This window comes from Zingiber officinale, chromosome 7A (genome assembly GCF_018446385.1).
Source record: "Zingiber officinale cultivar Zhangliang chromosome 7A, Zo_v1.1, whole genome shotgun sequence".
Classification (NCBI taxonomy): domain Eukaryota; kingdom Viridiplantae; phylum Streptophyta; class Magnoliopsida; order Zingiberales; family Zingiberaceae; genus Zingiber; species Zingiber officinale.
In genome coordinates this window covers 90,737,403-90,755,420 of record NC_055998.1, presented here as the reverse complement: position 1 = coordinate 90,755,420, position 18,018 = coordinate 90,737,403, and the positions used below count along the sequence as shown (strand labels likewise).

Genomic DNA, 18,018 nt, shown 5'->3' with positions numbered 1-18,018 from the left:
TGCCTATATGCCGAGCCTTCGCCTTTCTACCACCACCCTTGTAATGCTTTCCAAAAATATGATGCAACTCCTCAAAGGACTTGAAGTTGTACTTGATCTCCAACCATCTCTTTACCTTGCACCAAAGTTCACAAGCTACCGGGCATTGAAAGAAGAGATGTTGATTTGTTTCATCTTGTTGATGGCACATGTCACAATTCTTGTTTGGCTCATACTCCATTCTATCCTTGGTTCTCAATCTCCCATGAGCTAGCATCCATAGTGTGAAGCAGTGCTTTGGCATGATTTCCGGTCTCCACACCAATGATTTCCATGGAACCTCCGGCTCTCTTGGCATGAAGAAAGTGTATGCATTCTTAACTCCATTTTGCGCCCCAACAAACCAATCCATCATCCTCATATTTGCACTTCCAACGCCACTAGAGGTTCTCAAGATCTTGTTCCGAATTTCTATAAGCCTCTTGATCAAAAGGGAGTCTGAAGCTTTGCTTTCCCATGCCCAAAAATCTGCACCTTTTACATAATGATGATGCACCCAATTTATCCATAAAGAATCCATTTTGGATTGAATATTCCATAAGATTTTGCTCAACAAAGCCTCATTCCATGCAAGAAGATCCCTAAGACCATATCCTCCATCTTGTTTAGGTAAGCAAATTTTTTTCCAAGATATGGAAGGACATTTGGAGGACCAAACAAACATACGGCAAAGTGCTTTGATCTTGTCTACAACTCCACTAGGAATTGGAAGCATAGAAAACCAAAAGCATTCCATTCCTTGTAGGACCGTACCTATCAACTCCAATCTTCCGGCATAAGACAAAGTATGTTTTGGCCACGCATTTATCTTCCTTGTGATAGCCTCTAAGAGCGGTCCATAATTTGCAATCCTCAATTTTTCTGCCGCCAATGGAATGCCCAAGTATCGGAAAGGGAAAGAACCTTCTTGAAAACCCAAAAGATCAAGAATTTGTGCCTTCACTCTTGCTTCTACACCGGCCATGAAAATCTGTGTTTTTTGTGGATTTGCCTTTAGTCCCGAAGCTTTCCCAAAGAAATCCAAGCAATCTGCTAAGTGTTGTGTAGAAGAAGTATCCGTTCGACAAAATAGCATAAGATCATCCGCATAAACTAGGTGAGTAATGCCCACCTCCTTGCACATTGGATGGAAATGAAAAGATGACAAACTAGAGGTAGCTTTGAGTTTTCTTGATAATACCTCAATACATAATCCAAACAATAGGGGAGAGAGGGGATCCCCTTGTCTAAGTCCTCTTTGCCCACTGAAGAAGCCATAAACCCCACCATTAAGAGAGATTGAATAAGAGACCGTTGTGACACATTCCTTAATCCAATTGCAATATCGTTGGGGAAAATCAAAACCAACGAGTGCCGACATAAGAAAATCCCAATCCACCATGTCAAAGGCTTTTTTCAAGTCAACTTTAATCATGCATCTAGGAGAAATTCTCTTCCTTGCATATTTCCGAAGCAATTCTTGGGTCAAGTATATGTTGTCACCTATGGAGCGCCCCTTTATAAACGCTACTTGAGCCGGATCCAATAAGAAATCCATAACTTTCGATAACCGGGCAGCAAGTATCTTTGAGATAACTTTATAAAAGACATTGCAACATGAAATTGGTCTATAGTCCGCTACCCCCATCGCATGATCCCCTTTTGGCACGAGAGATATCAAAGAGTGGTTTCATTGCTTTAGTAGTTTGCCACTCTGAAAAAATTCCTGCACAGCTGCAATAAAATCATTACCAATAATATCCCAAGATGAGGTAAAGAATTTCGAACCGTAGCCATCCGGACCCGGGGCTTTCCCACACCCAATGTCATGCAAAGCGGCTTTTATCTCTTCTAGCATGACCGGCTTGCTTAGGTTCTCAGTTTGCCCCAAAGTGAGCTTCCTTCCGGTGATCTCATTGCTGTCCAAAAAAATATTTGCCTCTTTTTTGCCAAGTAAGCCATGAAAGTAATCAACAAATTCCTCCGCAACTTCACCAATAGTTGTGATTTAGTCCCCATTCCTTTTCTTGAGTGTGATGATTGCATTCCTCTTATTGTTCCTCTTCACCATATCATGGAAAAACTTTGTGCATTTATCCGCACTCTTCAAGTATACATTCTTGGCCCTTTGTTGGTAGAATTGCCTTTCCGCTTCGGCTAAGAGATTTGCTTTCTTCCTTATGTGAGTATACCCCATAGGAGTTGGGCCACCATCTAAACTGCTTCTTTGGACCTCCTCTAATTCTTCTTTTGCTTTCTTTGCCTTTTCCGAAATGTGCCCAATTTTGTTCTTGTGTAGCTCCCTTAAGCACCTTTTCAAGCGGAACATCTTTGCCTTGAGGATATATTGAGCTTTACCTTGCATAGGGACTGCCCAAGAGTCCTTCACAATCTTCTCAAAGTCTTCGTGTAGTGTCCACATGTTGATAAATTTAAAATCTTTATCCGGGGGCCGGTCTTTGGCCAAAGTGTGCACAATAGTACATGAGTGGTCCGAGAGACATCCCGGTGCCGTAAACTCCGCATATGCATCATAATCTGCCATCAACCAAAAGGAATTAACCAAAGCTGTATCTAGCTTGCAAGAAACGTTACCATTAGACCATGTAAAGCGACATCTAATGGAACGAAGATCCACCAATCCACAAGCTTGTGCAAAAATCTGCATGTCTCTCATCTCATGATTTGTGACCGGAGAACCACCTTTCTTTTCATCAATAGATAGAAATGAGTTGAAATCTCCCATGACCATCCAAGGATCAGTAATAATATCCCCCAACTCTGTAAGTGACTCCCATAGAGGTCTTCTTGTGACAATTGAATGAAGTCCATAAACAAAAGTTACAAAGAAGCTCCTGCTAGAGATGCGACATCGAATATGTCAATGTATATATTGATTCGTGGTCATAACAATATTCATATCAACCTTATGCAAGTCCTAAAGAAGAAGTATGCGACCAATATTAGAAAAATTAAAGTTATGTGCATGCCCCATACCTGAGAACCTCCTTTGTAATATAGGACTTAGTGCCTTTTCTTTGAGTTTCGTTTCGATTAACGCCATAACTTGAATGTCTTTTTGCTGAAGGAGATGTTGCACCCCTCCATGCTTTAGAGGCTTGTGAAAGCCTCTAATGTTCCAAGAGGCAACCTTCATTTATGACCATTTCGGGCTGCTCGCACCCGTTGTCTTGTGCCAATCGTAGGGGCCGGTGTACTACTAGCCGTATCTCCACTCGTAGATGATGTAGTAGTAGGCAATGAGGAAGATGTAGATGCCTTCGATACTGTATGAATTGTCTCACTTGCTGCCCTATCTTCATGTGATGCCATGGAGGAAGAAGTAGAGGCGGAGGATGAGCTCCCTTCACTTGAAGTTATCGACCGTTGAACCCCATTTGATGACTGCACTTGCACAGTTTCTCTCGGCACCTCTTCATTTGCTTCCGCCTCTCTAGGGGGCTGTTGTTGAGGCATATGACCCTCTCCTTGATCAGCCACACAATTAGGAGGAATAATATCCATCGGTATAGGGTTCGCAACGACAATTGCAAGCTCTTGTTGTTCAACCGGTACTTCAACATTCGGTCCTTGTTGCATAGGTCGCCATTGTTGCCTTGTAGGGTTATTATATCTCGATCTTGCTCTCCCACGATCCCTAGCTGATTTATATCTTGGTCTACCATATCTTTGCATGTTTGGATCAGTTTGGGGGCGGTTTGGTTGCTGCCCAACCAGTGTGCCTTTTCCCCGGCAATTTCTCTCTAGATGACCCAATCTATTGCATGTTTGACAAAAATCCGGCACCATTTCATATATGATCTTCAAATCCACTTGAACTCCAGTAGGTAGTGTGATAGGGACCTCATGAACACACTCGCCAATAGCCGGAATCTCTACCATAAGTCTTGCATACTCCGACCGTTCCCTTGTCCTAGTTAAATTATCCGTATACAACGGTTTGCCAACTTCCGATCCAATTTTGCTTAGCACAAATTGGCTCCAACAATCCGGTGGAAGGCCATGAATTTGAATCCATGCCGGCACAAAGCGTCCATCTTCATCAAATAGAAAACACTTGGGCATAATCTTCAAGAACATCGGAATACCATAGGCAAAGTAAGGACCTCCTTGAAGAACATTTTGGCGATCCTCTTCTTTATCAAATTTGAACACTACCCATCCACTCTTGTGTAGGAAGAATTTGTGAGGTGTCTTCCATTGGGAACCAATATATCGAACTCCATCTTTGCCCGGATGACGACCCATGAAGCATCCAACCAAACAAAACCCCATTGCATCCTCCACGTTGTCTATGTCTTCAAACCGGATGGCTATTCTTTCTCCTTTTGCTTCGTACTGATCTAGATTCATAGCGAGCTTAGTTTTGCGATTATTCTTGAAGAGTCCAGCCCAATCTTGCTTCTTTGGTGGCTGATTAGTCGCGTCCTTGTTCACCTCATCATTCCCTTGGCCCGACAAGTTGTTTGGCGCCGGATCTTGGTGTTCTTGCACCTCCGACAAGGTTCCCATCTCCTCCACCGGTGGTGGTGGTGGAGGAGGAGCTCCTTGGGCATGTGGGGGCTGGGGTGGATCCTCTCCAAGCTGTGGAGAAGCCACATCATCAGCCACATGGTCCATTCCCTCCAAGTCATCAAAATCCGGTTGGTCCACTTGTTCAAATGACTTTGCCACCTTGGATGCTTCACCTTCAATTCTTGTACTATTGTGACCAATGATGCCATAGTTTTTTTATGAGTTTATTCATTCTTGTCTCGTGCTTAGCTTCAAATTCCAGAGCCCATTTTACGTTAAATTGAGATCCTCCGATCATCATGTCAGAGTGAATTTTCTTCTATTGAAGTCGGGTTAAGACCATACACTTGTTGGTGGATGCGGCTTGAGGTGTTGAAGAAGTTAATGTTTGATATTATAGGGTGATGATGAAGTGAACTTAGCTCTGATACCAAGTTGATAGGAACTCAGGGTCTATCGTATGAAAAAATCGAAGGAAAGAAAATGAAAAGCGGGATAGGGTGATCACTTCGAGAGGACCAACCTCTAATAATCAAGTGAAATTGATTAACTAAAAAAAAATTATTTGTTTTCCAAAATTACTTAACGTCTCTTTAAATAGGCACATAAACTACTCTTTCAAAAGAAAAAGTTTAAATAAAATAAAATAAAATACATTTTCAAAAGAAAAGATCTAACCTACCTAAAACTTATTTTAGAAAAGGAAAAAAAAAATCTAAAATTTATCTTTAAAAAAGGAAATAAAGTTAAATGATTTATTTAAATAGATTCATTAAAAATCCTATCAATTCTCGTTAGGGCTTTGATGGCCGATCGACGGCGAGGAGAAGAGCCGACTGGCTGCGGCACATAAGGTAAATATCAGATTTTACTTCGCTATGTGGTGGGCGCTAAACATGGTGTTCAACATCTGCAACAAGAAGGTTCTCAACGCCTTCCCCTACCCTTGGCTCACCTCCACGCTCTCCCTCGCTGCCGACTCCCTCATAATGCTCATCTTCTAGCCTGCTAGGGTTACCTAGCCGCCCAAGATTGACTTGGGCTTTTGAAAATCCTTAACTCCGGTAAGCAAAACAAATTGGGTATTTCATCTTTGCTGATTCTTCCTTCTTGATTCCTTTGATGCTGACGCCATTTGCAATTGTTGTGGAAGGTCCCAAGGTTTGGGCAGCTGGGTGGCAGAAGGCCATCTCAGAGATTGGTCCTCAACTTGTTTGGTAAAACTGTCCTTTCTTCATTAATTTTGTTTGAAATAGACTTTGCTTTCTTCATTTCTCTAGAATTGGTTTCACTCTTTTCTAGAACAGGTGGGTGGCAGCATAGAGTGTGTTCTATCCTTTCTCCTAGTCAACACATTTTGCAAGCGATAGCTGCAAGTTCATTAAGGATACCAATGCTAATAAGCAAAAGATATATCATTTGATCATTATTAGACTTTATTTACTTGTGCACTTTTAGACTGTCTTCTTGAAATACTCATCTTGGATCATTTGTTCCACCAATTGGTTTTGGGTCATTCACATAGGTTAGAGAACTACAACACAAGAGCTCGCTTAAGTTCCAACTAGATTGGGCGACCATTCTTAATGGAACTCAGGAAGGTACTTTCCAATGGGTATGTAACTTGTACTGTTATGTTTTTAAAATTGAAAATCATATTAAGAATTGCTCACTTTGTCGCTATGCTTTTTATCGAATTTTGTTACAATGCAGCGTTATATCTTTTGAGGCGGCAACCTTTTGCATTTCATGTAACTTGTTTTGAACTGCCAAGAGTCAGGTTGTCAATGGTGGCTCCTAATTAGTCGATGCAAAATATTTGTGGATATGTATATATAGCAGCATGAGTGTGAGGATAAATAGAAGTTCGATCTTGCCAACTCAGATATGAAACTTGTAGATGAGGTGAAATTTTCTTGAAGAATAGTTTACTGTTCCATATTTTTCCATTTTGTTCAAGTTTTATAATTTTTTTCCTTCAGACTTTTCAGATCAAACGGTAAATGCCACATCATAGAACCATGATGCATCAATAAAGAAGCACTTGTACTTGTACCTTCTATGATATATGCCTTGTTGAAAGTTCCTAAGCCACCTGTGAATTTTATTCAGCTTACAAAATGATTGATTATCCATCAATTCACGTGATCATGCCTTTAGCTTACAAAAATGGCCCCTGCCAATTTCTGTTTGTTCATCAAAATGATTGATAATCTTGTGATGGTGATTCAGTGGTGGTAATTTAGCTTGGAACTCGCCGGATAGTTATTGGTCATTCTTGAAGCTTGTACTGACACATTCATATCCCTGTCACATTTTGTTTGAGGCTTTCTTCTGTTTGCCCAATGGATGAGTCTCGACTTATTGGTGTTGAAGCTCAAGGCTTGATTCAGTTTTGAGGAAAGTACTTCCTTCTCCTCAGACTGGTTTGGGTTATTCTAAATTGCTAAATGTTGCAGTGCATTTAGTCCTCTTTGCATATATTACTTGCTGTAATCACATCAAAGTGGCTGAAGTCAGTAGCTCATTTAATTGGTAATTCTTTTTTTAGCTAAATTCCATAGACATGGCATTCATTATACAATATCTTTATTCAAATTCAGTTTTCCTGGCGGCTGCTGCTACTACTAGCTAAGTTTTATCTTGGCTTTCTATCGGTCTGTGTATACATGGTTTCCAAATTCCATCTCATATGATTACTATGTTTCACCTATGGTGACAATTGTTTCATCTTTCAATTTTTCTTTCATGTACGGTTATAAGTTTAGAGATCCTTTTTCAGTAGTGTCATAAACAGATTATGCATTTGTACATTGCTGCAAGCATCTTATTATTTCAAACATGTACAGGTACCATTGGGGCCAGTTATTGGTATCATAAATGTTGCACTATCAGTTGTTAAAGAGTTAAGTTGGAGGTATAAATGTTGTACCATAAGGTAGAGCTTAGGATGGATCAATTTTCTTTCACCTCGTTCCTACACAAGTTTACGTTGATTTGCCTTAACTATTCCCCTTTCAGTGTTTCTGACCTTGTTAATGACCTGTTCAACTTCTCAAGTGGCTACACTTAACTTTATGCATGAAGTGCTAGCAAAATTAATTTTTGATGATGAGGATTTGCATTATTATTCAATTGGTAGTTTAATGATGAGTACCAAATGCTGAGACCAGAGAAAATAATTATAAAGAATAATATTGACTTTCTGAACTCTGAACTCTGAACTGATATTGACTTGTAGTGCTTGATTAGCATGTTAATTGTCTATGCTTTCAATTGTTCACCGCTTCATCAAGAGAAATTCTATCTTGAATACCTTTGCCATTGTTTTCCTATTTTTCATTGTTGACTAGTTTTGGAGCCTGCAGTTGCAGGTGATACGGTTTATAATAAACGGTTTTAGTAAGTGATTTGATGGTCGAGGTCAAGATACGTGGTAATTAAAATCAAAATAACATGATAGTCAAAATAAGATTAGAGTGTATTTCTTATTTAGTTTCATGGCCCACTTAGTATCAGGGTTTTTGGATCTAGCCCAAGCAGTCTATGCTCTATCGGATGAAACTAAGATAGGAGTGTATTTCTTATTTAGTTTCATGGCCCACTTAGTATCAGGGTTTTTGGATCTAGCCCAAGCAGTCTATGCTCTGTCGGATGAAATACCGATTAGGCCTAATGCACTTAGCTTCATAAATCTACATGTGCCCGACCGGATGAAAGACCGGTCGGACTTATGCACCTAGCTTCATAAATCTACATGTGTTCGGCTGGATGAAAGACTGGCCGGATCTAATGCACTTAGCTTCATAAATCTACATGCGCCCGATCGGATGAAAGACTGGCCGGACCTAATGCACTTAGCTTCATAAATCTATATGTGCCCGATCGGAGGAAAGATCGGTCGAACCTAATGCACTTAGCTTCATAAATCCACATGCACTCAGTCGGATGAAAGACCGGTCAAACCTAATGCACTTAACTTCATAAATCTACATACTCAGCCGGATAAAAGACTGGCCAGATCTAATGCACTTAGCTTCATAAATCTACATGTGCTTAGCCGGATGAAAGACCGACCATACCTAAAGCATTTAGCCTCATAAATCTATATGCGCTTGGCCAGATGAAAGACCAGCTGGTCTTGAGTCACTTTATTGTAAAAATCTCTCCCTGTGTGCCTGGCCAAATGACAGGTCAGTCGAGCTCAAGACTTATAGCCTCATGATATTTCCATATATGCCTGGCCTGAAATGTCGACCGGGTTTGAGGCAATTAACTTCGTAAAGTCCTTCAAGTACAACCAGTCATAAAATAGGTCGGAGTTAAGAGACTTAGTTGCATATTTACTTCCAAATGAATCTTTAGTGCACATAGTTTTATCGAAGGGCTGCTTAAACGGATTTCTAGCATAATCAATGTGTCATACAGATTTCTGATCGGAATTATGACAACATTCAATGCATGATAAAGCAACTTAATACAAGAGCAAGTATAAAGGCAGCCGGTTTTGTTAGCCGACCGAGATATATTCAGCAGAGAAGCAACAGATAACATTTTAACAACCTGCCAGGATTGTTGGGAAATATTCCTTTAGGAAGTCCTTCACAGGTTATCCTGTTTTCCATTGGATGACCATTTATGACAACATATCCTTATAATGGCTTCATCAAAGACCTAAGCCATAAATGATAAAAAGGTACATTTGTGGATAAATAAAAGATTCCTTGTATACTCATTACACAACAAACTAATAAATTTCGACGTACAATGTCACCTCATGATTACGGAAGTTATGATAGGTGGTATATAAAGGGAGGCTCCTCTCCATGGGTAAGTATGCAATTTCACATCATCTGAACCCTATTCTCAAGCAACTACTTTCTTTTCAATTCCTTCATCTAGGACCGTACTAACTTGAGAGTCAGAGGGCCTTATCAGGGATCCTCTTTCCTAGTTTTTGGTCACTAACTCTCTATTAGATTGTCGACGTGTGCACAGGATCGCAAGGAGGTTTCTCCAAGAAGGGAAAAGTTTTGCTCCGGTCAACCATTCGGCCATCGTTACCAGCGGGCTATCTCTTCAAATTTCAGATAGGATCAAGTACAAAAGTGTAGGTTAAAATTTACATTTTAGGTATATTATTCAATGCATGATTTCATGAAGAATCTAATAATCATGTGAAAAGAAACTGAAAGTGAGATTTTTTATTTTGCCAATAAAGGTACTCATATGTTTCTGAGAAGATATAATATTACCAAAAATATTCAATCCAAAAGTAAACTATGTTGGAACTAATGTAGGGTTTTTACTTTTATATAAATTTAATATGGATTTAAAGTTTATGGATTATGTCTACATATTTTCTGTTTGAATTATATAATATATTTCTAGTTTAATAGTATGAAGATTGATCAGTTATACTTTCATGGTATTTTAATTGGTGTCATTTATAAGGATCTAATTAAGTATTTCGAAATGTAAATATAATAGATAACGATTTTGTTAATAGAAAAATAATAATTTTTATCTTTTACTAAAAATAATTATATTTAAAAAATGACAATATTTTTTTATCTATTAAAAAATATTTCCCTTTTTTTTTAAAAAGACTATGTTTCTTATATTTGTAAAAATATTGTCTGGGTAGAAAATGATAACATGTTTTAAGCATTGTAAAATTATTATCATTGTAAAAAATGACAACAGTTTTTATTAGTTATTATTGAACAAATTTTTAATAACAGTGAGTGATTTTAATAAATAATTTTTTAGTCATATATAGACAACGTATAACGAGTGGTATTTTAAAAAAAAAAACAAGAAGAGAAAATTATGATGTTGGTCTCTAACTTGTGTTTTTTCTAATTTTAGTCCTGTTGAGGATTAATTTATTTTTTTAGTCCTGTAATTTATAATATTTTTTAATTTTAATCCTTTTCTTTAAAATTGAAAATTTTGACCGGTAAATGTTGAGTTGGCGGTCATTAATTACCTACGTGGCACACACAAGCTTTTCATAACGTTTGTGTCCGTTTACGAAACTATGGACCAGAGGAAGGAGACAGAAGGAAACCTTGCATCTTTAAGATCTTCTTCGCGATCTTCCGAGTGCAGGTTGGCCAGTGCATTTGAAGCTGGAATGAAGTTACAACAATCTTTGGCGGCAAAAAAGTAGCAAAAAGTTTAGAGAAAAGGAGAAGAAGAGATCGAAGAGAAAAAAAGAGATGAGCGGATTGAGGATTTTGCTGAGGAACCTCTTCTTTCTTGTCTTCTTCTTCCTTCCTCCTCTTTCTTCTTCTTCTTCTTCTTTTCCAGCTGATCTTTTGCTTTAGGTTTCTTCTTCCCTGGCTGTGGAGGTCGTAGAGGAGTCAGTAGCTGCACTTTCTTGTCGGTTTCCCTCTCGAGATGCTCCACCACCTTCAAAGGATTGGCCACGACCTTCTTCCCTTTCACCACCACCTTCTGGGCTCTCTAGTCTCTCGCCACCTCCACCACCCCTGTTGCCATGGAACATCGATCGTTTGCAGAGGAGATGTTGAAGGTCGAAGCTCATTGTAGAATCGTTGTACCTTCGTAGCTCTTCAAGACCATCTGATCTTCCTAGCGCAGCCGTTGTAGTGCATGGACACGCGCAGCTCGATCTCCTCTGGAGGTGACAGTAGTTCCTTCTTTGCCTGCTTGCCCCTTGTTTCTTCGCCTTCTTCCCGTTGCCGCCCTTGGCCTTAACTTCCACCGAAGCTTCCACTATTTTTTCCCCGTAGCCTTCCGTGTCCCCTTCCCCGCCGTTGACCTCGGACTCCTCTTCCTCCGAAGGCAGAGGCGACTCCATATTTTTCTCGTCTTCTTCTTCTTCTTCCTCCTCTTCCTTATCATTGCCCTTGGCCTTCTCATCCTCAGGCGTCGCCGCCGAAGTCCTTCTCTCCCCCTCCACCTTCTCCTCCTCCTGCTCCAGCGACCCTGGCGCTGGAGCCTGTAGGGGTCGATGGGAAGGCGATATCAAAGAGAAGGGCGATTGAGAGGAGGAGAAGGGAGAATGGAGGATCGGCGTAGGTTTAGGTTTGGCATTTTTTATATATTTTTTTCCACATGAAATGTGGGAGAAGTGGCATTTTTTAGTGTTTTTTCTAGGTAGGCAATTAATGACCGCCAACTCAATATTTACCGATCAAAATTTTTAATTTTAAAGAAAAGGATTAAAATTAAAAAGTATTATAAATTATAGGATTAAAAAAGTAAATTCATCCTTAACAGGACTAAAATTAAAAAAAAAACACAAGTTACATGATCAAAATCATAATTTTCTCTAAAAAAAAAAAATTCCTGTAATATCTATTGCGCAATGGCAAAGACGGGACAAATGGAAAAGAGGGGACAAAGACCTGCTGTGAACAAGACCCAAAGCCAATCACATCCTTGCACTGGTCCTCATGATGTTGTAAACGTGCGAGAGGGTGCAGTCGTGCAGAAATTGCTTCCGAGATTCGAGAATGGGATGCGTCCAGAAAAGTTAACGGTGTTGACTTGGCTTCACTTGTAGACACGGCAAAGGAGGCTGCTGAGTTGGTTAATGAGGCTGCTGACAAGGCAAAGGAGGCTGTGGGACACTCTGAGATGGCAACAAATGCACCGGAAATAACAGCAGATTCTGAGGTGGCTGCTGATCTGCTCAAGTTTTGCCTCCACATCAGCAAGCTCCAGGTTGGGATGTTCACACCGATGCTAATCAAACTCCAAGTGGAGCTGAGGTGGCAAAGGTCTTCCATGTCAACTTCCATCAGCTTTGATACAGGTTGTAAGGGCAGATTCAGAAAATGACGTGGTAGTCAAAGTCAAGATGATATGATAGTCAAGGTTAGGGGAAGAAAGCATTCTCCCACCTGGCTTGTTGGTGTGCTCCACGCTAAGACTTTTAAGATCTAGCCCCGACCTAGTTGTGAGATGGATGGGAGAATGTTAACCGACACTTACGCCGGTCGAATATAAGGGGTTTAGTGCTTCACTCTTGAACTGAAAATACAACGTGCCCGATCGGATTTAAAGAGGGTTGACCTTATGGGCCGGTCGTAAGGTCTGACTCACCTCGCAATTGACTAGTCGTGGGTTTGGTTAGGATAATGGTGGGTCTTCTCAATTCTCACAAATCTCTCCATACATACCTGGCCGAATAAAGGCCAGTCGTACTAAGGCACTTAACCTCATAAATATCTCCATACATGCCTGGCCAAAATAAGGATCGACCGGGCTTAAGGTACTCAGCTTCATATGGATTCCCAAGTGGACTTCAGCATGAACAGTTTGTCTTGTGGCTCCCTTAATGGACTTCTAGCACGCCCAGTACCTTGTATTATTTTTCGAACGAGTTCCTGATATTAGGCAAAACGTAATTGAGCAGCTTAATGCAAGGACGAATATAAAGGCGACCGACCGTATAGGCCGACCGAGATATATGTAGCATAATACATAACTGAGAAGATTATACAGAACATAATTGAGCAGCGTAATAGAGATGACTGACCTTATGGGCCGACCGAGATATATCCAGTCAATAACATGAGCAGAGAATCCTAACAATCTGTCATTGGTGATAATATTCATTTAGAACAAGAATTATTGAGGAAGTACGCTCGTAACAGAATCTTTCCAAAGTGCATGTTTAAGGTTGGTCTCCAGATAACTTTTGATAATTGGAGTTTTCTTATGTCCACACTTGTTGGTTATAGTTTTTTCCAATAATTTTATGGATGGATACATGAATGCATAACTACGGTCTCCTATTTGGCTAGTCTCAATGGCGGGTTACATAGCTTCTTTAGTGGAAAAAGAGGTATGAGACAAGGTGATCCCCCTCTCCCCTTTGTTGTTTGGATTATGTTTGGAAGCTTTCTCATGTTCTATGAAAGAAGTTTCAAGGGTGGATGTTTTTTATTATCATCCTATGTGTGTGGAGGTAGAATTCACCCATCTAGCTTACGTTGATGATCTATTGTTATTTGCATGAGCGGATGTCTCTATTTTGATCCTTATCATGGGTTGTTTAATGAATTTTGGTGACAAGACATGTCTTAGTGAGAACCCACTTAAATATAACTTGTATATGATCGAAGTTAATGAACAAATGCATGATCAATTACTCCACATTAACGGTTTTCAGTAGGGCTCCTTTGCGTTCTGCTATCTTTGCATTCCAATAACCATAGGGAAAGTATGCATTTCAAAATATGGGGCACTTCTTGTGGCAATCATAAAGAATTTAACCTCTTGGCTGAAGCATACCCTTTCACATGCCATATAGTTGGAATTGGTACGATTGGTGTTTTAAGAAATCGAATGTTTTTGGTTGTCTATTCTTCCAATGCCTAGTGGGGCGATTGACAAGATTTATGGTCTTTCTAGATCTCTTGTATGGTCTACAAAGCATCTACCAATCTCTTAGGCAACTATATGTCTACCAAAAGAAGAGGAAGAATATGGGTTACATCATTTGCAAGCATGGAATATGCGGCTCTCCTATGCAGAACTCTATGGAACATTCAAAATAGGAGGGAGCCTCTTTGGGTGAGATAGGTTCATCACCACTATCTTTGGCTTGTGGACTTTTGATATTGGAGGAGTAAGCCTTTGGATTCTCCTCTCATTAAGCGTTTACTTCAGATTTATGATGTTCTTTTGCAGCGAACTACCTCAGTAGGTGCAGTGAATATGAATCTCATGGAAAGGTTTGCGGTAGAACAAAATGGTGCAACATTGGCTTATGAGTTCTTTCAACCATGAATGTCCAAATTCTCTTAGTTTTCGGTGCTATGGAAGCCATGCATACTGCCCAAGCATCATTTCACAGCTTGGTTGCTTGCTCACGGGAAGCTAAGGATGACAGACAACTTGTCTTATAAACTGAACAATATATGTGCCTTATGCTACCGATATAAAGAGTCCAAAGCCCACAAATTCTTTGATGTGCTATTACTAGATCTCTTTTTGATAGGGTCAAGAGATGGTTGGACATCAGTTTTGATATCACTAGCATGAGTAGATTGATTGACATATTTCTGTTAGGACATTCGGACGCGACTAGAGAGGGGGGTGTGAATAGCCGACCCCAAAATCACGTTTCTTCCTACAATTTGAGTTAGCGCAGCGGAAATAAAAAGTAGAAACGAAAATGGAGAAGATCAAACCTCAAACGTGACGATATAACGAGATTCGGAGATGGTACTCCTACTCCTCGGCGTGTCCGTAAGGTGGACGAATCTTATCAATCCGTCGGTGGATGAGACCCCGGAAAACCGGCTAATAAAAACTCCTTCTGGGTGGAGAAACCTCACCACAATATCTTTTGCAACAGCAATAATGGAGTACAAAGAATAGAGCAAGAAACAATGGACAATATGAATGTAAAAACACCCTACCAAGTTTGCTTGTCTTCTCGTTGTCGACTGGAGTCCGTTGATGAAGCAGCAGCTTCACGGATCCAACAATAGTAGCTAGAAAACCAGCCGACGGAAGCTCACTCGAAGCTTCAGAAATAAAGAGCTCAGCAAAGCTCAGATCGCAGTCTTGAGGAAGAAGAAGTTCCTTTTTTTTCACCTTCACTGTAGAGGCTTATATGCTGCACCTGCGAAGAAGACAAAGAAGAATCCAGAAATCTAGCCGTTGAGTCACAACGACTAAGCCTGGACCGATCAGGCTCCATCCTGATCGGTCTAGGAGGTCCTTGATCGGTCCACAGACCGATCAGGCATCGGTCCTGTATCCCTGATCGGTCTGTGGACCGATCAGGATATGGGTGGATCAGTCCACAGACCGATTCCCCCTTCTCTGAATCCCCTCGCTTCCTCAGATAACATCGCTTCCTGATCGTTCTACGGACCGATCAGATAACCCACAGAAAGCTTCTGTTGGGTTACTGATCGGTCACCAGACCGATCAGATAACTAAGGTATCACTGGATCGGTCAACAGACCGATTCAATTTCCCAGCTTTAAACCTAAAGCCTTCCTGATCTAGAGAACGAGCTACCGAGCCCTCTCTGACCTAGTCCAGAGAACGAGCTACCGAGCCCTCTCTGACTCCGTCATCCGGTCCAGAGAACGAGCTACCGAGCCCCCTCTGACCTAGTCCGGAGAAGGAGCTACCGAGCCCTCTCCGACTTCGTTCGATCCAGAGAACGAGCTCCCGAGTCCTCTCTGACCTAGTCCAGAGAACGAGCTGTCGAGCCCTCTCCGACTTCGTCTGGTCCAGAGAACGAGCTCCCAAGCCCTCTCTGACCTAGTCCGGAGAACGAGCTACCGAGCCCTCTCCGACTTCGTCTGGTCCAGAGAACGAGCTCCCGAGCCCTCTCTGACCTAGTCCGGAGAGCGAGCTACCGAGCCCTCTCCGACTTCCTCATGCCAAGCTTCCTTACTTGGACTTCTCCCGTGCCAAGCTCCCTGCTTGGACTTCTCCGTGCCAAGTCTCCATACTTGGACTTTTCCCGTGCAAAGTCTTCATACTTGGACTTTTCCGTACCAAGTCTCCATACTTGGACCTTTCCCGTGCCAAGCTCAACTCAAGTCGAGTCAACCAGGTCAACCTTGACCGAAGGTTGCACACACAATCTCCCAAGTTTGTATTCTTGTCAAACATCAAAATACAACTTCTCTATTCTTGTCAAACATCAAAATATACCTCGAGTCAGGTCAACTCGAGTCGGGTCACCCAGGTCAACCTTGACCTAAGGTTGCACCAACAATCTCCCCCTTTTTGATGTTTGACAAAAACCATAATCAAGTTAGGTTAACCCGATAACCTAACTTATGTTTTCCAATAGTTCTCCAATGTTCTTCCTTGAACATTCTCTGAACATTCTCCCCAAACTCTAATGTTCTTCCTTGAACATTCTCTGAACATTCTCCCCCTTTTTGACACACATCAAAAGGAGTGAATCAAGGTCAAGAGTTTCTTCCTAATGAAAGTCCCATACCTTTCATTGAAACCCTTAATTTCCCCCTTGATACTAAAGTCAACAATCAACTTAGTGATAATCCCATATCACTCATCCTCAGAAATCTTGACGAGTAAAAACTCCCCCTTGACCAATAGGTAAAACTCCCCCTAAAGGTCAACTCCTCCTTGATCATTGCACCAACAATGTCTTGGAGAGTTTCAACCCTTTAGAAATCTAAAACACCAACTTCCACAGCTGAAATTTCAGACAATCAGTCGAAAATCAGCATTTTAGCACGCTCTGATCGGTCACTAGACCGATCAGGCCTCCACTGGATCGGTCACCAGACCGATCCACACTGCCCTGGATCGGTCCAGTGACCGATCCAGACTTCCCTGGACTGATCAGGATCTCCTCTGATCGGTCCACGACTCTCTGATCAGAATTTCTGATTTTTCTCCCAAAATTCAAAAATCCCTAAAAAATTATAGAAAATTCCAAAAATTGTAAAATTTTGAGGATACATTCCTCATAACATATATTATCATGGAAAAATAGTTTTATATGAAAATAACTCCCATTTTTTAATCTTGATACAAAGTTCGAAAGACTTTGAAATAGCTCAAGGTTAATCCATCTTTGTATCAACTTGCTCAATGATGAATGCTATCACTAGAAAAACTTCATCAAGGTTTTTTCAAATCAATTTTGAAATGATCTTAAACCATTCAATTTAGGACCACAATCTTAGGGCTAAATGTACATGACTTGTACACAAGTTTTCCCTATGATCCTCAATTTCGAATTAGGCTCATCTAGGTACAAGAACTATGCACCTTGATCCTAACTCATCATCCTAATATCTCACACACATCTAAAGTGTATCAAACACATCCAAGTCAATTTTGATGTGAGATATGAGTTTAGGTCATCTTAAGCTAAGTTCTCATGCATTTTCTAAACAACAGTTTGATCTCCATATCAAATTGTGTTTCTATCCTTAAATCAAATTAATTGATCACAAATGCAAGAGATGATGACATGGCATAAAATAATATCATAAGTGGAAACATGTGCCAATGTCATGATGTCATGTCATCAAGTATGAAACTTAAATAAGGCATGACATATAACTAACCTAAGCATTATCATGACATTTCAAATGATAATAAATTAAATATGATGTCATGACATGGCATATGACAAATAATGTATAGCAAATAACATATAAAGGTATAGAAAATACCTAACTCTAGCCTTAGTTGCCATTTTTGATAATTTTGATCATTTTACCATAAATTCTATATTCCTAAGTGTAATAGACCTAAAATCATATACTAAAGATTTTTAGATCACTATGTGCCAATTAGATTGATCCTAGAAAACTCCTCAAATGTGGTTGGCACATCCTAATCACCTTAGGAATAATTTTTAATTTCATTTTCAAGGCTTGATTACACCTTGAAAATTCCTAAAATGCCACCTTTTGCCATGAGTAGGTTAACTACCTATCCAATTAAGGTTGGCACACCCTAAACCAT

The 18,018-nt window shown here is 40.4% G+C and overlaps 2 protein-coding genes and 1 long non-coding RNA gene across 7 annotated transcripts; 1 reads left to right on the top strand and 2 right to left on the bottom strand.

Moving 5' to 3' along the window:
* Positions 1 to 2,026: 2,026 nt before the first annotated feature.
* Positions 2,027 to 2,764, bottom strand: LOC121999519. Its single transcript, XM_042554190.1, has one exon. The coding sequence runs from the start codon at positions 2,762 to 2,764 to the stop codon at positions 2,027 to 2,029; it is 738 nt and encodes a 245-aa protein (XP_042410124.1).
* Positions 2,765 to 5,352: 2,588 nt separating this feature from the next.
* LOC122001757 lies at positions 5,353 to 7,666 on the top strand. 5 transcript variants are annotated; one of them, XR_006117472.1, is made up of 4 exons: positions 5,353 to 5,618; positions 5,708 to 5,771; positions 5,862 to 6,459; positions 6,537 to 7,666. It is a non-coding gene; the product is annotated as an uncharacterized LOC122001757 (long non-coding RNA). The 5 variants fall into 5 exon arrangements; XR_006117470.1 differs by having other exon boundaries at positions 5,708 to 6,169; positions 6,268 to 6,459; XR_006117471.1 differs by having other exon boundaries at positions 5,708 to 6,459; positions 6,537 to 7,089; positions 7,404 to 7,666.
* Positions 7,667 to 10,535: 2,869 nt separating this feature from the next.
* On the bottom strand, positions 10,536 to 11,643 carry LOC122000253. Its single transcript, XM_042554720.1, has 2 exons — positions 11,124 to 11,643; positions 10,536 to 11,051 (listed from the first exon to the last, which is right to left on the bottom strand). Exons 1-2 carry the CDS (start codon positions 11,381 to 11,383, stop codon positions 10,883 to 10,885), a joined length of 429 nt encoding a protein of 142 aa, XP_042410654.1. The 5' UTR covers positions 11,384 to 11,643; the 3' UTR covers positions 10,536 to 10,882.
* Between the last annotated feature and the right edge of the window lie 6,375 nt (positions 11,644 to 18,018).